Source organism: Culex pipiens, chromosome 3 (genome assembly GCF_016801865.2).
Source record: "Culex pipiens pallens isolate TS chromosome 3, TS_CPP_V2, whole genome shotgun sequence".
In the NCBI taxonomy this organism is placed as follows: domain Eukaryota; kingdom Metazoa; phylum Arthropoda; class Insecta; order Diptera; family Culicidae; genus Culex; species Culex pipiens.
The window spans coordinates 29,713,780-29,737,921 of NC_068939.1; the positions used below are offsets into that span (position 1 = coordinate 29,713,780).

Genomic DNA, 24,142 nt, shown 5'->3' on the forward strand with positions numbered 1-24,142 from the left:
CTTGCACCATAGTTCTCCTACTCGAATGTAGGTGGCGAATCGAGTTTTTAGCTTTGGTTTCGGGGGCCTATTAAAAGCTCAAAAATTCCGACAGATGGCGCAAAGCATCGAAGAATGACGATTCAAATTTTCGCTGTTCGGTTACATAGGAATGCAAACTTAAAATTGAATTTACAGCTCTTAGAACAACTTTTGAGAAAAAAATTCAAGTAGTACGAGTGTAAACTTTTTGCCCTCTATAAATTAACGCAATAAAAAAATCAAAAAACTTTTTTTTTGAAAAAATAATATTGTTTAAAATGATAGAGCATTAAAAGTTAACAAAGTATCAGCTCGAATTTTTGCTCAAAAGTTGTTTTGAACGCTGGAATTTAACAAAACAGAATTCGCATACATAACCTCAAAGGGCGGAAATTTCAATCGACATTCGTTTGGCTCTTGAACGGCAATTTTCATTTTAATTGGGTACTAAAACCCTATGTCCATTTTTTATGTACAACGGTAAAAAACACGATTAAAAACCATTTCTAAACACTTTTTTTTCATTTTAACGCAAATTTTTTTTTTGACAAGACAACATTTTTTCGATGGATCAACTATGGTCCCCTTGGAACGAGCTGTCAAGTAGGAGCTTTTCTGTCAAGAAGGAGCGCGAGGTTAATTTTTCAAAATTGATTTAAAAATCCATTTTAAACTCTTTGTGGTCATACAAAGGGTCATTGTACTCAGAAAAATAAGCTTTATCGCTGTAAACAATAATATCAGCAATCTAAGCTTCATTTTAGGACCCAATTTGTTTGACGTGTACAGCCTTTTTTTTGAAATAATAGAATTTTTTTTTCTCTCCGTGTCAGTCTTTTCTGCATGCGAACTTTCGAGCGCAATTTTAAAAACAAGTTGTTTTTTTTTTTAAATTGTTGTTTGAACCAAATTAACTTTGTGCTTTTGCTTAACTTTTTGCTTTTACTAGGAGATAAATCTTGTTTTGTCATGTTTTATGATGTTAGGATCAGTGTTTCTAAACTCAGTGAGAATTTATTCATCAACTTAAGTTATTTCCAAGGTTATTTCCCATTAGTTTAGTGTAAGTGTTCAACATTTCTTAACGTTTACTTTTGAAATATTGACAAGTTTATGAAAATTTAAGATGGTTTAGTGTGATATTGAAATAATGTGAACTACTCCTGCACACCCGTTAAGGTAAGCCAAGTATCATTTTTAATTTTTACATTTCGTTATCGTTTATTTCGGCATTTTTGGTAAACTTATAAAATACACTGAAAAGATTCCTATTTACATAAAATTAAGTCTTTCGAAAACCTGCAAGCTAAACCTATTGCACGCTTAAAGTAACTCCGATGGACCCTCTCCTGGAGCTGTCCACCTCCTTCCCTCTCCTCCGGATGGCATTTCTAGTCCCGCACGAACTCCTTCTGGTTCCGGTCACAGGCCAGCCGTTTGGCCAGCTGCTTGCAGAACTGCACGTCCCGGATGTAGTCTCCGATGAACACCGACAGCAGGTACCACTGCTTCATTCCGGTGGCCCGAACCTTGTAGTCCCTGAAAGAAGATAAAGACCGAAAAGAAAAACGAATCGCTTGTTAGTTTTCCCCCAACTGTTCCGGTGGCCAATTCGGTGGCGGTTTGATCAACTTCAAGATTTCGTTCCAGTCCGGCTGGTAGTCGTCGCTGCGGTTCGTCCGGACGGCGTGCAACCGGCACGGTTCCTCTTCGATGCAGGCCTTCGGGCCGAACTCGTGCTGGATCTTGCGCTCCGCTTGGGCCACGTCCACGGCCATCCGCGAGATCTCCTCCTCGGTGGGAGCTGCTCCTCCTCCGCTGGCCAGGGTCTCACGCCGGCTGCGGGACTGGTAGGTCTCTGAAAAGGGGAAATATTTTAATGTTTGGTTTTTGAAAAGTTTTAAACTAAAAAAGAAAAAGAATCAGGAAAAATTAGAATTTTTGGTCGTCACCGAAAAACATCTACTTAAAATGTTGTTGTTTTATTTTTTTACAAGACTAGACTAAATCTTGTTTCTAAAAATGCAACCGACTGGGGCCTAGGTCGTGAAATTTTCTGGTCTTTTCGATAAAAATATTACCAAATTTAAAATTTAAGAATTGCTTTCGAAAAGAGCTTAAATTTCCTTAAATTAAAACGTTAAATTTCAGGCCTTTAAAAAATGAGAGCAAATATATAAAAATGAATTTTATATTTTCACAGTATGATTTTCATAAATGTTGAAATTAATGTTGGAGTTAATTTGTAAATGTGTTGATTTTTTGTTTTTCTTTAATCTTTTAAAACATGTTCAAAAATGAAAACTGTGAAAAGGTGTTAAAAAATTTAAATAAAATAAAAACCTACCGCTTTCGACCCATAATTTGATTTATTGTGCCAGGAACAATGTTTTCATACAACAATTTCTTTCCGAAACCGTATAGCTTGCGATTTACTAAAAATGGCCTTGGTTTCAGAGAAATTATAAAATTTGTTCTAATATTCAATATTCAAAATAAAGTACAAATGACTCCGTATTTCCGTCAAATCACAGCTTTACGTTTTCGAATTGAATTTTTTGTTTGTATTCGTCATTCTCCATTAGGGTGACAATAAAAAAATCGACATCAGGGATACCCCCTAATTCGATTCCTTAGGCAAAAATAAGTTACAGTAAAAATTCTGAGCGAAATCGGTTAAGGGTTAAGGATCGCTTTTTATCGTTGAAATTGGTGAAAAAATCATACAAAAACGTCTTCTTTAAATTGTTAATAACTCGTCAGGGTTAACTCGGATCGTTTTGCGGTCTTGGATAAAGTTGTTTGTCATAAAATTTTACATAAGAATCTCACACTTGACAATGACCCGACACATTTAACGCCACCTTTTGGTGGAATTTTGAAATTTTTGCTTCTCCCCATATTTTTTTTTCGAAATTTTCGATTTGGCTCAAAATTAACACAGTTACTTATTCATACCCTAAAGAATCTAGCCAGGGGGTATCTCTTACGATTTTCAAAAATTTTAAATTTTTCTTGTCACCCTATTGTCTATGCATTTTTTATATCAAGAGAAGTCATTTTGCATTTCGCAAAAAAAAAAAAAAAAAAATGAAGCCAAAAGGCATGCTCTCAACATTTTAATGATAAAAGTGTTTTAAAATGCATTTTACACTAGTTCACGGTGTATTTTTCCGAGAACATAAAGATAATAAATTCGGCAAGTCTGATATTTGGCACCATATGAAAGAAAGGCTCTTTCCCGACCTTTTGCGGGGTCCGGCGAAATATTTCGTCAAGGGAGCAACTTTTTATTAAACATTTTTTTTTCAATTTTATAGGAAAATGTAGAAAATCTGAAATGTCGATAGGAATCGATGGGTTCATGTTCATATCCATATTTGACCTCAAATAAATAGTTTATAACCCAAATTTACCAGATTTCTACCTTTTTTTGAAATAACCCCAAAATCAAAGCTGGAATCTTGAAAGCGACTAAACAAAAATCTTTTCTTTATACAATTTGTCATGAAACTACATCAACAGATTGTTCGGATACAAATTCGAGCATAAAACATTGTTAAACTTATTGTATTTTATTTAAAAGCAATTTATTACCCAAAAGGTTCCCAACATTATTTTTCAATCCTCTGCCATATAACACTAAGATAATTTAAAACATTTTCGAATCAATCACATTGTAGGGAACAGTTTTCTGAACAATTTCCATAAAAAAGTATCAATTTTGGTTCAATATAAGCAGAGATATACACAATTTCGTAAAAAAGTGACTTTCTCCAAATTTGTAGATTTAATTCCCATTCAAACGATGAATACGGCCTGCTATGATATTTTTAAGGATGAACATAATAAGCTGAAACATAAGAGCGAGAGTCCACGAGCAAAGCATACCCATCTCGCATCGACCTCACCAATCTGCCTGAAATTTTCAGGGGTTGTTTGTACATATAAAACTAGCATCTGGCCAAAATATGAGCACTCTAGGTCAACGGGAAGTGGGGCAAATCGAGACACAAAGTTTGAAGGCTCATAAACGTCAAAAATCTTAAAAGGCTATAACTTAGGCAAAATTCAATTTATTTTCAAAATTCAAAATGCATCTGGAAGGGCTTAAAAAATGCAACAAAATGCAGGGTAGAGCATCCCAATTGGTTAAATCTAAAGGGAGTTATTGGCATTTTAGTGAAAAAATAGCATAATTTTCAAACTCAAATAAAAAAGTGTTCCATCCAGATATCAACTCGGTTCGACCTGCAGCTTGTAGGGGACATCTGGGACTACCATCTGAGACTGAGAACGCTTTGGGTAAGGCAGTTTAACATATTAAATAGACACTTTTTGTTTTAGTGATTTTTTTGGTTGTAAATTTTTGCTCGGAGGACCCCTTAGATCTCATTTTCTGATGATAATTTAAAATGTTATTTTGATCCTTTTTAACCCTTTAAAAAATAAAAGTTAAAAAAAATCTTCGATTTACATTTATTGAAAATCAAGCTCGTTTCCAAGGATACTAGATGACACCAGAAAAAAGCAGCTTCTTAATTTTTTTTTAACTTTCATTTTTTAAAGGGTTATAATAGATCAAAATAAACATTTTTATGCATGTTTCTATTGTGAAATTGTCTCAGGAACACGAATATGATAAAATTATCACCAGAAAATGGGATCTAAGGGGTCCCCCGAGCAAACATTTACAACCAAAAAATTCAAAAAAAAGTGTCTATTAAATATGTTAAACTGCCTTACCCAAAGCGTTCTCAGTCTCAGATGGTAGTCCCAGATGTCCCCTACAAGCTGCAGGTCAAACCGAGTTGATATCAGGATGGAACACTTTTTTATTTGAGTTTGAAAATTATGCTATTTTCTACAAAAATGCCAATAACTCCCTTTAGATTTAACCAATTGGGATGCTCTACCCTGCATTTTGTTGCATTTTTTAAGCCCTTTGAAATGCATTTTGAATTTTGAAAATAAATTGAATTTTTCTTAAGTTATGACCTTTTTAAGATTTTTGACGTTTTTGAGCCTTCAAACTTTGTGTCCCGATTTGCCCCACTTCCCGTTGACCTAGAGTGCTCATATTTTGGCCAGATGCTAGTTTTATATGTACAAACAACCCCTGAAAATTTCAAGCAGATTGGTGAGGGCCAGACAGGGTTGCGAATGAGCGAGCGAGCCAGAAGCCGTGCTCGCTCATTTATGAGCATGAGGACTTAACAGGTAGCTCGTGCTCGCTCATGCTCATCGCATGCGCTCGCGCTCAATGAGCGCTCATCAGCAAATCAGGTAGATTTTTAGTATTGTTGATGAATCTGGCACAGGCCAATTGGATTGCCACTTTTGAAGATAATTTCATCGCGAAAAAGGGACATGAACTCATAAAAGTTGCATTGGTAATTTAATTTTGGTTAACCGCAGTAAATTTTCTTGAAATCATTCGTTGGCGTCGAACTGTCAAACATTGATCGCGGTGGATTGCGGGGGATACTTTTCTACCACAGTTTTTTGTGTGATCAATGTGGTAATGGTAAATGCTTTGGTGGATTTTAGTTAATTCGAAATATTTCAAGAAAATTTACCGCGGTTAACTAAAATCAAATTAACAATGAAACTTTAATGTTGTCAGCCTATTTTTTTCAGAGTTTGATAATTTAGAAAACTAGTTTTGATCAAATTCCCGATAAATGAAAAATGGCTGACTCGCAATTAAGGTGTCTTAATTTGCTAAGAATCCCAGACACTCTTTTTAGCTTATTTCACTTTCAAATTTAGAGTAAACTGTCAAGGAATGGAATTGTTAGGTCTTAAATAAGCTGTAAATAGGATGGTAATCGATTTTTCTTATATTAAAACATGTTTTTACTTGTGAGCACGCTCATTTCTCATTTATTTTTTTGGATCGACTCCAGCATATAAATAAGATAATTGATGTGAAAATTATCTAAGACACAGATTTGACATTTATTATGCAAAATTATTTACAAATAATTGACTAAACAAGATGAGGTGCCCAGGAATTGAAACATGACTAAACGTTTTACCAAGAAAAAATATTTGTGTTCCTTAAAAGATACTTTTCAGCTTTATTAAATAGTTCACTTTCACGTGTCACTCTATTATCAACTTTTTTTTATTAATCGAATTATTTCTACACAGTAAAAAAAGTGTACATTTGGAAGGTGTAATTTTGTAAGGTTGAAAATTACCTCTTCAATGTTATGATTTTACCTCGATTTAGACTGAAAAAGTTGCATTACACCAGAAAAGTGGTAAAATTACACATTTTCAGAAGTAAAATTACGCATTTTTCTAACATAAAAGACGTACCCCTTCCCAGATGTAATATTTCTATGGTTTTTTACTGTGTACAGATCTTAATGTAACAACTTAACTCTGACTCCAAAACAAGTTTCAAAACAAAAAATATGACAAATAACTTCATCCAATATTATTAAGATTAGCCTATTCAAGCCTCCATTTAAAAAAAACAACCTCGAAGCTCTGCTGAAAAAAAGTTATTATCGTTTACCCGTTACAGGTAAAAAAATACCGCTCATTTTGCTCAATGAGCAAAAATGAGCGCGAGCGCGAGCAATGAGCATTTTCGCTCATAAAATAAATGAGCAAACACGAGCACGAGCAAACGTGAGCTAGCTCGCGTCGCGCTCCTCCTCACGAATGAGCGAAAAATGCTCGCTCATGAGCGGATGAGCGCTCAAAATCGCAACACTGGGGCCAGACGACGTCCCATACAAAGGGGTATGCTCTGTTCGTGGACTCGCTCATAAAACTTATTTAAAATTGGTGATAACAACTTTTAAAAAAACTTTCAATTTTTTATCACATCTTTAGACTCCAAAATTGAGACATCCTCCTTTTTTCATAATTATCGGTATTTTGAGCACCGTGTAACTTAACTTAATTTCCTATCATTTCCAGTCATTTTGGGCATATCTCCGTTGCAACGCCACAGAAACCCCTAATGACCGCATCCAATCCCAAATGCCACCCAAATATTTATCAATCAATTATGACCCTTCGCCGTCAAAACCAGTTTCCCAGACATAATCGTGACCACAATTCGAGAGTTCGAGACCATCTAAACAGCTACATGAAAAAAAAAAAAACTAAACGTCGAGGAAACGTGATAAATTTCACTTTCGTTTCACTTCTCTCTCGCTGCTCCCAGCCAGTTTCACTGGACTGCAGCACCGCTGGTCATACCCCAACTTGACGAAGTTGAATGAAGAAAAAAAAGCCGTCGTAGTGCCCACCTGGTTGACCTTGAAGTTCCGGTGCGGCGGCGGCGGCGTGGCCAGCTGATGATGATTCGATGCAGGTGCTGGCCTGCGGTGGAAAGACCAACTGACGAAATGTCGCAGTCACGTAAGCAGGCGCAAATTTAAATTTCGGTGGCCATCACGGTCTTGAACTGAATTTTTATAACTAATGGAGAATGCGTGATGGGAGATTTTTTTCGGTTTTGTCTGGTGACGAATTTTAGATTGATGACTTGTAGGTTAATACAGAACCCTAATATATCTCAACAGATTATTTTTGGTTTTAATTTAGATGAAATGCTAAAATGTCTTCAATTTATTTGTTTTTTAATGTACCATAATCAAATTTAGGTCACCAAACCGTCAACAATTAAACGACAAACAAGATAATCCGTTTCATAACAATCACATCACCGTAATAACTGTGGGCTAAAACCATCAACAACGTAACATTGTCATGGTCCAGGCGCGCAAGACCAAACATATCAAAGCCCATAAAAATGCCACTCGTTTTACGAAACGAAGCTTAATAAACATAAACAACAAATTGCATAAAAATCGCCAAACCCAAAAGACACAACCCGGCTAAATTTGCATCGGACCGCAGCAGCAGCAACAACATTAAAAATGAGCAGCTTTTCGCGCGCGCGCGCAAAATTTAACTTCTTTACGCCTCAAGTACTCAAATCCCATTGTCGTCGTCGTCCCCCCGCGGGAGGGTTGCGCAACAGCTGCTGGTGTGCTGAGCACCTCTGCGATACTATTTTTGCTATTGCTTTCTTGCTGCTAATCTAGTGCTCCCCTCAAGGTGGCGTAGACTGGCAGTCGATCAATCACCGTGACTAAATTGAAATGTAATTTGTTTGACGTCCCTGACTGAAATCAATTTTTCTTTCGCAAAGGGGGTCCCCTCTTTTTGTAAAAGGCCGGAAGAGGATCCCTTCCTTGGTGATTGTTTGCGAAGTCTCCTTTGGCGATAGGGCGGAAATCATTTGAATCCGTTCAATTAAGTACAATAAGGAAAATAAAATGATCGTGCTTTTGATGAGTTTTTTTTTCAAACTCTAATTTTGTTTTTTTTTTAATCTAGCTGAAACTTTCTGGGTGCCTTCCATATGCCCAAAGAAGCTTTTTTGCATTATCAGGGTTTTCATATAATTCTGCATACAAATTTGGCAGCTGTCCATACAAAATGGCATGTAAAAATTAATAAATATGTATCTATGGAAGATTTTTTTTATCGATTTGGTGTCTTCGACAAAGTTGTAGGTATGAGGACTACACATTAAAATTATAGAGGAAAAATAAATATTTTTTTGCTGATTTTTCAAATCACTTTTTGTTACTAAAAATAGATCTACAAAAAAAACATAATTTTTATTTTAGGGTTTAGATTTACAAAAAAAGTGTCCACGTGGTTTATGAATGGTCCCTTGACCAAATTATAAATTTGTGTAAAATCAGGGATTTAAAAAAAACTTTTGTCTTCATTGTTAATATGCAACATCAAATTTGCAATCAACTTCAGTACTTCCGAGAAATTTTGATAAAGTGCTCCGTTTTAAGTTACAGCAACTTTTAGGTAACTCTTTGAAAAAAGTCGCAGTTTTTCAATTATATTATTTTTTAATATAGTTTTGAAAAGCTGACAAAATTCGCTCCATTTTGCCTTTTTGAACTTGGTTATGACGGCACTGATTGCTGCGACTTTTTCAAAATAGTTATCAAACTTTAACTAATTGAACCTACAACTTTACCGAAGACACAAAATTTATCAAAAAAAATGTTGAAAGGATCAAAATTTTATAGAAAATGCATACAATTTCATTTTTTAGCATTGAAAATCAAATCGTTAGTTTCCGAGAAAACGCGAAAAGTTGTGCCAAAAAGGAAGAGGTGGTCTGATTTGGCTGAAAATCGGGATTCTTGCTTTTTGTGATGGTATCAACATTTCTTTAAAATGTTCTATACTGAAAACGAACCGAAGTGAAATTTTCTTCGTTGCTCTTGAATCTAAAATACACCCAGTAAAAAGCAAACATTTGAAAATGTCCAAAACAATTTATTAAAAAATCTCGAAATCATTGTCCACGCTCCATACAAAAAAAAGTTTTTTTTTTGTATGGACGAGGGGGGTTGGGGGGCGGGGGGCTGATATTGCCTAAATAGTGTCAACGTGGTTTGTGGATGGTCCCATCGTTTCTACTTCAATTCCAACAGGGTAGCCAGTTTGCATTTTTGAAGCAAACAAATTAAAATAGGTGTAGCAAAATCGGTGAAAATAAGATGGAGAGAAAAAAATATCAACATCAGTTTAGCTTAGTTTTATTTGAAATTACAGTTAGAAAATCTAATCCAAATTATTAAGTAAAAACTTTTTATTTAATTTCAATGAAGTATCGAAATAAATTCATAAACTAAACTGGCAACACCTTGTTATAAATGTGTTGGTGATAGCCTTGAACCGACGGTAAAGTAGCTCCAAAAACGGATCCAACGCGGCTGAATTGAAAATATTTTTAAAATTGAGTTTTTTTTTATAAATAGATCAGTTATTTCAATGATTTAGTGATGAAAAACATAGAAGTGATAATAAAGCAACACTTACATTGCTCGGAAACCGGATGAAAAAGCTTAGTGTCCGTGCAAAACAGAAAATTCAACAAGGTGTCCCGAGCCAAATCTGATAAATATCGAGGCCGGGATTTTTGGACCTAATCGGCTGCTAGGGGTAGGAAATATGAATGACTTTGGAAAAAGTGACTGAAAAGTGGATATAATAAAAAATGTTAACATTTTTGGAAGAGGTCAGCTAGAAAACGATCCTGCTTAATTTTTCTGTCTTTGGATTCAGTAAAATCCTACTTTTAAAGCCTGAATCAGCTCAGTTCTTAAAAATAGGTCCAAAATAGGTACTAGGTGAAAAATAGGGTCATATACCCCTTAAAAAGAGCAAACACCGAAACGCACCGATGTAAAGATGAAAGAATTAGGACTGTTGTCTAATGAGCGATTCATTGATGGACAGAATTTCCGTGTAGTACTCTAAAATATTTGTAATTTCTGAGATATCTATTGGCCCAATCGGTTCAATCACCTTTATTTCGTTTTTTTTATGTCTCTTATAATCAAGGGGGTCCACCAAAACTCCAAGGTAAATGCTCTGTAATTTGGATTCCCCCTTCACCACCACCCCGCTCGATCGTGATTGAGTGATCAATTACCGCCAATGGCGTCCAGCGATCAACCGTTGCCAAAAATTTAATCCACGTCTCGAATCAGCTGTTGCTTGCCACGCGTTTTGTCTGCAATCACGTTTCGCGTTTCGCGCGCTTTTCGTCACGAATGTCAGCCAAAGATGCGAAAATGAAAATGAAAAAAAATGTGAAGAGGAGATCGAAATGTGGGTCAAAAACTCGGGCTTTGTTGTGGTGGTGTTGTTGTCGATGAGCAGCGTGACGCGTCAAGCTTTTTGTTGTGTGAGAAAAATGCACACCGCGGGAATTTCTTTGCGCGCGCACGCTTGTTTAGTGTGTTGCAATTTGCGCACGCGGTCAAGGATTCCGTAGTGATGTGCGCTGCATTTGCAATTGTTGTTAGTCAACCGTTTTGTACCGATTGCCTATCGATTTGCAATTGCGTGCAATGAAGATTGGTGAAATGCCGGTAATTCTAAAGGTTAGACTTTGTCTTTTTTGTATAATAGCAGTTGTCTAAAAATGCTAGTTAAATTTTCGAAACTCTGTATCCTGGGAAGTGATTGTCTGAAGTCTGAAGTGAAGTGTTTTCTTTGATCACAGAAAGTACATATCAACAAAGTTTCAGCCAAACTTAAATTACAAAGAAAATGATGTTTGAAGTCTCAGAAAAGCGCTTTAAAAAATGCCTCCATTAGGCTCTGAAAGGCATCATTCCTGATCGGCCATTTGGTGGCCATGTTTGTTTTAGAAAAACATTCAAATCTTGATTCAGAATGTACACTCAAAGTAAAAAGTATCCTTTTTTCAAGTTCACCCGTCGTCACCCTTTAAAAGGGTATCGAAAATGTACTGAATTTGACATACCCTTTTAAAAGGGTGACGCCGGGTGAACTTTAAAAAAGGATAGAAAGTATCCTTTTTGAGGATTGAAAGTACCCTTTTGAGGGATACTTCTGACTTTGAGTGTATCAATCAAAAAATGGTTTTCTTTGTGTTGTTTGTTCTTCTATTTCTGGAGCCTGAATCTTCAGATTTAGAGATCTTTATGTTTAAACCCCGTGTGATGCTTCAATACCAACATTGTTAAATGTGTAAAGAAAAGTAAAATTTGAACAGTTCGAAAAAAAAAAAATCAAAATTGAACTTTTTAGTAAAAAATATTTCTACGCATGTTTTATGCTCTTTGTAAGTTCTATGACAAATATTTGAAACAACTTAAAAAAACCAGGGCTGCGGAGTCGGGTCATATTTCAAGCGACTCCGACTCCGACTCCGACTCCGGCTTATTGAGATTAGCCGACTCCGACTCCGACTCCGGCTCCGGCTTCCAGATCCAACTGACTCCGACTCCGACTCCAACTCCGGTCTACCAACTCTAGCCGACTCCGACTCCGACTCCAGCTTTAAAAAAATGGTTGGCTCCGACTCCGACTCCGACTCCACATATTTTTAAATGTTTCAAAAGTTAGTTAACTATTATTTCGAAAACATTGACAAATAGGATTATTCAAAACTCTCTAAGTGGAAAAAACTGAAAAAAGTTTCTAGTTTTACAAGTTTTAGACGTTATTGAAACAACAATAAAAAATCTCCAGTTTTGAAGACATTTTCAGAAAAAAAAACCGTTTGGTAAGTAAATTTGGATTTATTTACTAAACTTCAAATTTTTATTTAATTTAAAAGCTTAAATATTAAATTGTTATTTTTTGAATGATCATTAAATGATCGATTTAACATATAAATTCAATTTGCTTACATTTAGGTTTACATTTATAAGAAGGACAGTGACTATCATAGTCACCTTATTTTTTTAAATATCAATTTTAAACGAAACTATGTTTTAAAGCTCCAATGATATTTTTAAGACGTACATGGACATCACGCCATGGCCGAAGAAGATTATTATTACAAATCAATGTATCTTTAAAAAAATCTTCGTGGTAAGGACGCTTAAGGGGTCCTTTTCAAATATCCGTGACCTAGAAAATATTTTACCTTGGAATTTTGGATTTGTTTGAATTTTTAAATTTTTTATATATTCAAAAGGAGGCGAGCGATACTTCTTGCATCTTCACCTAAAACGAAACTTTATGAATGGGCGTGCGCCACCATCAAAATATATGGATCAAAACTTAGATTTGGATAAATAACTTAAATCCACAGGTTAAATATTTTCTAGGTCACGGATATTCAAAAAGATCCTTAAGCTACCTTTCCAAGCAGCATTTTTTTAGATACATTTAGTTGCAATGATAATAACCTTCCGTGATATTGGCGTGGGACAAACAGTATGAGAAAATTTTTCCCGGTTCAACAATATTTTGATTTTGATTTTTTTGAATAATATTCGAAATATAAATTAAAATACTATAATTTTTCTATATATATTTTGTATCTTGAAATTTTACATTATCCAGAAAATTTTGAAATTTGTTCAACGATATTTGCAACAATATCAAAATTGTTTGCCTGAGAATCAACATTCTCAGATTTTAGTAGAGAAATAGTAAACATTACGATAATCGATATATTTAACATATTTAGTGATGATTTCAAAATCAGTTGCAATTTTTTTATTTGTTGTCAGTTTCAAATATGTTAAGCGCGACACTTTGATTTTTATGTACATAGTTATATTCGAAATACGCATGTTGAGTTCCAAGTAATAGATTGTTATAATCGTTGAATATTTGTAAGAAGAGTTAAACTGGCAGTATTTTTTTCGGATTTTCATAAATAGTGATTATTATTTTTTATCTTTTGTTGTACCTCGTAACTTTTTTCCTTAACATTGATTTGATTTATTTTAAACCTCCACTGTGTGTGAACTTTTTTCAGAAAGAACTGGATTAAATTTGGTTAAATTTGAATTTACAGGGTATATAAATATCGGCAAAAGGATGCAGTCAAAAAGCAATTAAATATTTCTGACTACAAAACCAATTTTGTTTTAATTTTTTTGAGTTATGATGATACTACATACTTGGGTTAGAGATGATTGACAGGTTATTATTTAATGATCATAGATCTCTAAAAAAATGAAAAATGGCAACGCAAGCGAATTGAAAAACAATTAAAAATAAAAGAAGTTTTGTAAAATAAGCTGATTTAGAGCAAATATTGATAAATGAAAAAAACATTTTTTTTGTTGAATTTAAGATTACTCCGACTCCGACTCCAACTCCGGGTAATCAGAAATTTTTGGCTCCGACTCCGACTCCGACTCCAGCTAATAAAATTTAGCCGACTCCGGCTCCGACTCCGACTCCAGCTGTTCGAGTTTTGACGACTCCGACTCCGACTCCGACTCCAGGCTTCCCAAAAAGACCCGACTCCACCGACTCCGGCTCCGACTCCGACTCCGACTCCACAGCCCTGAAAAAAACTATGACTTGCAACTGCTTCTCTTCAAACCACAACAAAAATTCCCCACGTGTGCGACCCACTACAGTCCTCCGTCCCTTCGAAAATCCATTCGTCACCGTGATCGTCAGATTTTTCGTCATACCCCGGCACGCGGCCACTCTGCCACAGTTGGGGGGCGTACGTGATCCGCGCGCGTTTTTCCAACGCTGATGCACTTTTCGCCGGTTGGCCTCGCCGAGAGGTGTTTCACCTGAACCGGAGAGTGGTTAGATAATCCTCGTCGTCTCTATAGGCCAATTTGGCGCTCTTTGAGCCGTTGGAAATGCAACGAACGTTTAACATTGAGCTCGAAACGGCACGCGCGGGCGGAGGGGGTTCGTCGCTTCTTTTCCACCACGGAACGCGTCACTTCGTCCAGCCTCCGCACGATGCTTTTAAAAAAAACTTGTTTACTTTCGCAAGTGGCACGAGGTCACTTTTGGCCGTTCGAACCCTCCCTTGCACAGGTTTTTTTTTTTGAACGACGGACGAAATTTGGGTTAGTACGGCCAGGGGTACGTGATTCCGCCACCTTGAAGAGGCTGAAACTGAAAGGTGGTGCGCCGTTCGTTGACTTTGCGGCGTGATCACCAGAGTGACAACGAATTTTTCGGTTTCATGGCACCTTGGCCCAATTGTAGCAGTTTTTTTTTCTTTCTTCTCTTTGTGTGTAGGGTATATTATGACCATCGTAGGTAATTTGTACCGGTTATTGGTAGCGTTAACAATGCGTGAAGTAACACCTTACTTGTCGACTGTCAAGTGTTAGGTTGGAGATAGAACTATTCCGGTTTTGACATCGAATTTCAAAGAAAAGTTCAGTTATATTTGATTTTGCTGTAGATTTATAATGGGTAATTTATAAAGCACATGGACATTTTCCAACATATTTTCCATGATTCCAGTTTTATAAAAATATTCAACAACAACAATTTTGAAAATAGTGTAAAAATGATGAAAAAGGATACTTATGTTGCATTCAACGAGATTTGGGGTTGAAATAACCCAGGGTGGCCACCTCGGGAAAAATCCGGGAAAACCGGGAAAAACCCGGTAATTTATTCCACCGGGAGAAAACCGGGAAAAACTCGGGAATTCGACTGACAAACCGGGAAAATATTTTAAGTTTAGTTAAAATTCGACAAATTCCTCGTATATGACTTCAACGTATACTTTTCTCTATTAGAATATTATTCTAGTTATTCTAAATGAAGAATTCGGGAAAATAATGTTTGAATTTGTATAATAGACTCACGCTACTAGGCTTTGGTTGTTTTTTTTTTTTCTGTTGAGTATTCCATGATATATTTCTTTGGCGATGGGGGAGAAGCAACTACGATTACCACTACACCACCGGACCCGGTTTAAAAACAAATGTTTGATAAGCTGCAATTTTTCCGATCAAGTTCGCGGTTCAATAGAAAATTTACTCAGCGCTATGATTTTTGAAGTCTTATTTCAATAAGTATTGAATTTCATAAGCACAATAAACATTTTTTTTTATTATGTATTTCAATATCAACTTGAGGGAGGGTACACAGCAGCCAAGGAAGTTGTTGTCTTTTTATTCCAAAATTGTCAACAGTACGGATTTAACCCTTCAACAATATGATTGTAAAAAGAGTCAAAATCTGCTTTATTTTTTTTGTAGTTCCCATAATTTCGAAGATACTAAAATTTGCGTACCGAAAATCGTGGTGCAAAAAGCTAAGCTTGATGTGCGCTGTTAAAAATAAGAATACAGTTCAAACTAGACTATCCGAAGGCCTCGGAAAAAAATAAAAAATATAAATATTTAAATAAAAAGCCACAGTTTCAACATTTGCATGGAAAAAGTGTTTTAAAATGCATTTTACACTAGTTCAGTTGTTTTGCAATCAGTTGTTTTCAAATAATGTAAAATTTGCCGAAAACAAAATTTTTAGCGAAAAAAAAAAATAAATATCGAAAATTTTCAAAAATTCAAATAATTTTTAAACCAACCCAAACATGCTAAAAATGATTCTGAACGCAGGTGAATGGATCTAAAATTGATTTCAGTTGATTCCACTTAAATTTTCATTATAATTTTGAAGTTTTTAAAAAAAAAATTTTTGCTCCCTGATTGTTCGGGCCAATTTTGAAGGGGGAAACAAAAACTTTAAATGAAATTTGTACCAGCCTAAACTATTTTAAAATGATTTAGAATTATGAAATCCAAGATGGTGGCCAAAATGGCTGAAATGAAATATTAAAAAAATGCATTTTTAAATTTAATAGGCAATCAACCACTCAACCAGTGACTAAAATGAACTCGAATTTGATGCTAAAAGTAAGAAAATAAAAAAAAAACGAATTGTTTTTTATTGTTCAAACCTTTTTACTGTATTTTTACTGTTAAACATTTGGTGGAATTTCAAAAATCTGTTTTCGAAGTATTTTAAAAGATGATTTTTGGCTTTCTCAGTCAAACAAATTATTAAGGACAAATTGCTATGAAACTTTGTGCTTGTGTTTTTAAATCAGATTTGAGTGCTTTTGTTTAATTTTAAAATGTCTGAAATATTTGGTATTTAAGATATTTTTATATAATTTTTTGGAAATCTTTCAACAGTTAAATGCCTATCAAAGTGTGTTCATATTCAGAACATTTGAAAAATATTTTTTTTTAAATTGATTTTAAAATTGTAATTTAAATTTTAAATAAAATTTTCAGATATTTTAAGATTACAATATTTTCAGAGTTCAACTTTATGATAGTCATTTAAATACAAACAGTCACTTTTAATTTTTATTCAAACACAAAAATTGAGTTTTTGTTGGGTTTTATTTAATTCTCATCTGAAAATTCCGTAAAAAAAAGATTAACTGGATTTTGACTGTTTCGATTGTGTTATTCAGAAAATCGCAGCACGGTCAATTGATTTTTTACCATTCTGTTTTATTAAAAAAATTAAAAACATCCAAACATGTTTATTTTTTCTTTTTTTCAATAAATTTGGCACGGCTCATACAAAGGATTTATCGAGAATTATGTTTATGTTTGCGCGATCTGGGAGTCGCGATGAGGGGTTGAAGTACAGGCCAACTCAGAGGGGTTTTTTTGGACAGTTACATTTTTTCTAGAAATCATCTCATCAATACCTAAATCCTTGCCGAAGATACTAAATCGATCAGCAAAAAATGTTTTAAGTTACCGATTGTTTAAATATATGGCACTTTTTCTCTGGAAGAATCGTTCTTCTTGAATTTACAAAAGCTTTTTCAAAGAAAACTGAAGAGTATTTGCATAAATGTTGTTGTCTTTTGCAAATCTTTTCTACCCATACTCATACTCAACATTGTAAATGCTATTTCCTGCTTTCCAGTATTAATTTATGTAATTTTTAAATTTAATACAAACCGATTTTTTTATTATTTTTTTGCTTTTAAGTTAAGAAAAATTGTGGAGCATGGAGATGAAAAATCACAAGCATTATGGAAATTAAGGATTTGGACTAAAAACTGTTAAAAACGGCTTCTTACTTTTTGTACTCAATTTGAAAGCTTTCTTGAGAAATAAAAATATTGAACCAAATGTATACGTTGTGTATGCGTTCAAAAAGTATTTTGATACTAACGTCAGTCTATAAAAAAAATGTAATTTGATTTAAAACTATATGGAAAAATTCCTTCTGGCCTCGGGAGAAAACCGGGAAAAAACCGGGAAATTGAAAATCCAAATCTGGTGGCCACTCTGAAATAACCCATTTGATTCGAATCTTGGAAATTTTGATTTTTTTTTGTATACCAGAATAAAAATAAAACCCATTCTACCAAAAAATGATTTTTAGCTAACACTTGCACCACCAAGCCAGAAAAAGATTTTTAAGTTTTTTGTCTACACTAATAATAATGCTACCAGAAGCATTCAAAGCATAACAAACATAATTTGGTTTAAACTATGAAATTTGGAAAATTATCTGTTTGTAAACCTTTTCAAGAGTAAAGCCTGATTTAAAAAATTTGAAATTATTTTTATTGAAAAGATCAGAGAATTTCCCAAACGTTCATTTTTTAACATTGAAAATTGGATTGGAAAATTGAATATTGGAAAATTGGATAATTTCCGAGAAATCGTCAGTTTGAAAATTACAAGCTAGGAAACACCTAAAAAAGATTACGATTCGAATTCTTCGTGAAGCTGTATCTTAGAAACTACCCGATTTTTAAAAATCCACAATAAAATTGTAGGAATTTTGCTCAGCTCTTTTTAAAAAAAATTTCAGAGTAGGGGTAGAAGTATTAAAAAAAACGAAAAGAAACCTAAAATCGTCAGCTGTGTGCTATCTTGTGACATAGACCATTTTGGTCAAAAATGAGTTAATGATGACGTTTTGCTATACTTAAGAAACACTACAAGATGCTTTAACCCGATTTTGGGAACTCGCTTCCGTTTCCGATATCGCAATACACACTTGTGACATAGACCAATTTATCATCAAAATGATCGTGCACACTTGTGACACGTCATACATGTTGTTGGATAATATGGAAAATTTGTCTTGTTTTTCACAAATTTATGTTGATACACACTTTCTTAAAGCAATGCAATCGCTTCGCTTCGCTTCGCTAGGAGACGGTGATTTTAGCGGATTGCAGACTGGATTTTCGCCATGTGATGTGATGATTGTCTAAGCCCAAGTTGCCTAGGAATCGATAATTGGGAATAGAACCAATTCCACCTGAACCAGATTCTCATCACCATGGCAGCCGTCCATTGCCGGCCGCTCCCATCTCCACCGCGCACCAGGGACAAGGAAAGGGAATTGGAAGACGGGAAGTGTTGATGCTCCACTTTTTTAAGAGTATTAAGGGAAAATCTCCACGGTATCCTCAAGTAAGTTTCGCTTGGAGTTGGACGGTTTTTGGGAAGGTGAATGGTCTGAGGAGCCACCCTAGGCGAGTGGTAACGACCGTTGGCATTGTTGTTCGAATTCTTCGTGTGTTCTCATTTCTAATGGGAATGCTTTCACAATTCTTCTCATCTCTTATTGGATGAATTCTAGCAGTCGCCCAGGCTATTTATAGCGAGGTAATGTAGGTTCATTTCAAATGCGCCTGCATGCATGCAATGCAATGCATTCTTGTATGTTCTGATATTCAACTTGCATTCAACTTTATTTTCGTCCGTTTCTTGGATTCAACTATATCAGTCTAAGTCCTACTAAAGCTACTAATGCTCCACGGTAAAGTGGAAAGCATTTTGCTTGCCAATCCTAAGGACAGGGGATCGAACCCCGCCGTGAGCTGAAGTTTTTTTCATTAATTCCAAATTCAATGAGTCCAGAACTTTCTCGTTGGGAGCAGATGGGTATCGAACCCAGAACCATTCGCTTACAAAGCGAACATCGTAACCATTCAGCCACGACCGCTCCTCATTTCGATGTAAACAAACAATCACTCACCAACTGCTACTTCCAACAAAAACCCTAGAAAAGTCAACACAGATCACTATAACTGAAGAAAACTATAAAATACACTTGCTGCCTTCTTTTTTTCCTTCTCTTTCTTTTTTTTTTTACAACACTACAACTTCAGGATTCCACCTTGTGGTCTCTTCAAAGTGCAGCTTTGCCATCGCCTGTTTTTTTTCCAAAACGGTCTTACCAAAACAGTGCGATCCCATCCTCGTCGCCAATTTGTGGTGACCTGTCGGGGGTTCTGTCCGGGAGCTTCTCCGGATGACTTGGCCACTCCCGGTAACACAACTTGTCTGCTCGCACACTTCACAACAACTCCACTTTCTTAAAGCAATGCAATCTTTTATTTTTGAAAATATACTGATTGAGTCGGTTCAACTATTGATTTATGTCTATTTTAGTTTGTATGGGAATTCTGTGCACACTTGTGGCACGTAGTACAATTTTACTTTCGAAACACACTTGTGACACGTGCTTTTCAGATTTTTGATTACATAATTTACTGTATCTTTTAACTGGTGTAACCAAATTAGTTGAAACTTGGAGCGATTGTTAAGCGATAGTATACGAACCGATTGCTTCAAAAGGTTTGGCTCTACCATTCATAGTTTTGAAAATATTTATCATCAAACTTTAAAAATCGATTTTCTCGAATAGTACTTAATGGCCATAATCCGATTGTGGACTCGGGTTTACTATAGGAAAACTGTTATTTTTATATAAAATTGAACTGACATTTGATTTTCTTAATGCATTTTTTTTATTATAGACATTTCACCACTTTTGCCTAGGTTTTGATGCATGGTGTGAGTCCAATGATAGATATTAATAATGAAAGAAGGATTTCGCTCACTTTTCATTGTAAAAATATATGTTTCTATAACAAATATGGCTTAAAACAACATAGAAACCTAACTGACCTATGAAGTTTCAGTTAAATACAATAAACTAATGTATTGATTCATTGTAAATTATTCCGGTTTGGTACTCTTAACAAAAGTAAAAAACAGTTATAAAAGTAATAGGGTCCACCTTTTCAAAAGTTAGAATTTTCGTTGTCCTATATTGGACCCCCTTAATTTTGCTCGAAGTTGCGTAGTTCCTGGTGTTATTTCAGTAAAGTTCCTTAAATTTACATTATTTCGATTAAGTGCAGTTAAATATTCAGTCAAAAAATGATTGGATGATTAATTCAATCATATAAAGAAAATGTTGTTTTGTTGTGAAAATGCTAGTAGCCATGGCTGATTTCAGATGTGGAACTCAGAACACTTATTTTGGCGAAATGGACAAGACAACTAAATGTCAGTCAACATTGTTTTGAACTGCAAATTCAGTTTTGTTTGAAAACTGATTTTTTTTTTGTCCAATGATTGGTGCGCTGGAAGTGGGGACGCGAAGTCGTGATTTTTCAGGTTAATTTTTTTGTGTGCTTTTGTGTCGCTGTTCGTATGGGGTGAGTGATTGTGGTAATCGAATAATAGCATCATTGGTGCGCTGGAAGTGGGGACGCGAAGTCGTGATTATTCAGGTTAATTTTTTTGTGTGCTTTTGTGCCGCTGTTCGTATGGGGTGAGTGATTGTGGTAATCGAATAATAGCATCATTGGTGCGCTGGAAGTGGGGACGCGAAGTCGTGATTATTCAGGTTATGTTTTTTGTGTGCTTTTGTGCCGCTGTTCGTATGAAGTGAGTGCATAATTTGTAAAGGCAGCGCGTGGTCGTAAAACATATTCGGATTGAAATGTGATTTTTTGTGATTTTCAAAGCCCTTCCTATATCAACGTTGATCGGAAGGCACGGCGTCGGGTGGATTATGTTTAAATTTTTCGAACAAGGTTTTGTTTTTCTGCGGTGAAAAAGCCATTTCTATATAAGGATCGAAAGACGCACTGACAATTTGGATCGTCGAGTTAATAGTGGAGCATAATAACTGTGTGTGAGTGATACTGTGTGTTAACCAGAAAGACCTTCCCATAGCATCGTTGCTCGGAAGGCTCGCCGACGGGTCTGTTATGAAAGTCCTCCCCATAGCGTCGTAGCTCGGGAGGCATCGAAAAGCCAATACCTTATCCTACTAACCCAAAAAAAATATTAATCACGTGATGCTTGAAGGAGATGCTGTGGATTCAACGGTCTCAAGCGGTATCAACAAGTATATAGCGAAAAACTATGTGCTTGATGAGTCTGCAACTTCAACTATCGGACTAACATTCCTCCCTTTCGTTGAACTGCAGGCTTCTTGGGAGGGCGCCGGTATTGACTAATAAAGTAAGGATCTTCAGAGGTTAAACAGTGAACGGATGGTTGGCTCCCACTGATCATTTTTGATTTATTGTTTAACTTCAGCTGATCTGTCAATAACGGAGTAGCAGCTCATTGGCAGTCAACCATGCTCATGCTCATGCTCATGCTGCTCAAAACTGATTTTTTTGTCCAAATTTTCGATATTTAAAATGACGAGATTTGTCCAAAAAATTATGTCTCCTAAACCAGATTTAGCACCATCGCGCACTATGGCTCAGAAGAAGTACTTTTAGTCCCCTACAACATCGGAAAAACCGGAAATTAAAAAATAATCGGATTATTTTTCCAGTGTACCTAAATATTTTTCCCGAAAAGTCCTAATCATAACCTACAACTTTGCCGAAGACACCAAATCGATAAGAAAATCTCTTCTCAAGGTACAGAATTTCATACATTTACATTCCCGTTTTGTATGACCAGCCCCCAAAATTTTGTGGAGACTTGTATGAAAAATATTCAAAGATGCAAAATTACATCCAAATAAATAAAAAACAAACAAAGAAACCACTCTGCTCTTAACGTTCGTTAAATTATAAAAATATAAAGTATTACGAACAATATTAATAAACAAAAAAGCGAATTTATGTCAAATCAATCTTTACTGTTTAACTTTAACTGAATACGATTTCTGTTAGATCTAAAAAATACAACATTTTCAGGTCTTTTGAGATTGCCCTTAAACACTTAGCATCAAATTAGAAATTTGTAACCCTTTCCTTCCTTCGTAGGTTTTTTCCTCCATACAACATTTTCAATTTTTGTGGATGAGCCCTTACGACCTAGCTTCAAGCTCCCCCATGCCCCTTCACTTACTTGGATTCAGCGAGTACGCGAGCTTCTTGGCAAAGTTGGCCAACCGCACGGACAGGATAATCACGGGAAAGCCAATCAGCTGCACCGGCAGCTCAAACAGTGGCTCCTGCGCCCTCACCGAGGACCCGCTGTGGTCGGTGCTGGACAGCAGGGCAAACACCATCAGAACCGCCGTCGGAACCAGGCTCAACGGTTTCATTTTTGGTCACTTATCTTAACTTTCGTAACTTTTTTTTTTGAGCTGTTGATCACTATCACACTTTGCGGAGGTCGCCAGAACTAGCACCGCGGGCAGGGTGTCTACTGGGCTACGACTTTTTCGGCTGTTGTGAACGCACTGCCGCCTGGAGCAGCTGGAACTCGTTTGTTGGGTACGGCTGCGTCCAAGCTCCCGTGGAACCTCGAGGCGGTACTGCTACCTTGGCCAACTTAAGAAGGGGGAGGGAGCAGGTAGCGCACACCCTCGGGTAAGACCCGCGATTACTTAATTTCAATGTACGCGATCGCGATGGCGCGCGCGCGCAAATCGTCGATTGTTGATTTCGCGCAAATGAGTCTCGTCTCCTTGAAGTCCGCTGGACGACGATCGACGAGCCCTTACATAACTTGCTTATTCGCGGATCAAAAATCACAAACACACACACAGCCCCGAAAATCGATGACCGGCCTAAAGTCGCGTGGTTTGTTGTTCGAATGCTGGACCAAGACTGACTGAAGTTCGTGGGGTGTGGGACCTGAGTCGACTCGAACCGCCGGGGCTGTAGCAGAGAGAGAGAGAACCTGCTGTGCAGTGCGGTGCGGTGGCGTGCTGGAGGTTCACTTGTTGTTATGACCAAGTCGACGACGGTTTGGCTTAGTAGCCGGCTGGTTGGTTGCTTCACTCGCGAGCAGGTCTCTTGGCGAGGTGATGTGTGCGTCGAGTCGACGCAAAAGCTTCTAGAGCTTGTTGGACAGCAGCAGCAGAGTTGAGTATTGCGCTGTAATCGACCTGACTGCAAGAAAGAAGGTGTGGTACGAGGTGGTACGCTAAAGAACTCTAGTAGCTGGGGCTAGTATGTGCTTAGATTAGTTACATGCATACTTGATTCGCTAAGTTGATGTGAGTGGTATAATCTGTCATGCGGGTTGTAAGCAGACGTGCATCGGCACTCAATAGCACTTGACAGTTTTTCTAAGGCCATGGCTTGGCAAAGGCACCAAATCGATTTGTTTTATACAATAAGTATGTTTTTTTCATTGCACTATAAGTTACTGAATGACCGAAACCTTTATCTTCACTTATTCGCCAGTTTTAGCGATGAAGTGCTATTTGAGTGCTAAATAGCACATTTAGCACTTGAAATATTTGTGTTATTCAAATCACTATTAATTTGTTGGTAATGCACATTGTATAGTGAAAAACGATAATTATAGACATCGAACTAAAGTTTGATGTGTTGCACAGTGAGCAAAGATTCATTCTGCCGGTTTGCTTAGGCCATCATCTCAAAATGTGGTGAAGTGCTATTGAGTGCCGATGCACGTCTGGTTGTAAGTCAATTACAGTGAATGGAACGAAAGAGCCAAGGTTAGTCTTGGGTTTGCATTTCACTTTCAAGAAACGTTGAAATAATATAGAAAATAATACTTAGCTTCAAGAGTCCTTATAACCCTGCTTTCATGTCAAAACATGAACA

The 24,142-nt window shown here is 36.2% G+C and overlaps 1 protein-coding gene across 1 annotated transcript; it reads right to left on the bottom strand.

Annotated features, from left to right (window-relative positions):
- Nucleotides 1-1,210: 1,210 nt before the first annotated feature.
- LOC120425830 (uncharacterized) lies at nucleotides 1,211-23,353 on the bottom strand. The gene is made up of 3 exons (XM_039590452.2): nucleotides 22,467-23,353; nucleotides 1,654-1,879; nucleotides 1,211-1,560 (listed from the first exon to the last, which is right to left on the bottom strand). The coding sequence occupies exons 1-3, from the start codon at nucleotides 22,663-22,665 to the stop codon at nucleotides 1,413-1,415; spliced, it is 573 nt and encodes a 190-aa protein (XP_039446386.1). The 5' UTR covers nucleotides 22,666-23,353; the 3' UTR covers nucleotides 1,211-1,412.
- Nucleotides 23,354-24,142: the final 789 nt, after the last annotated feature.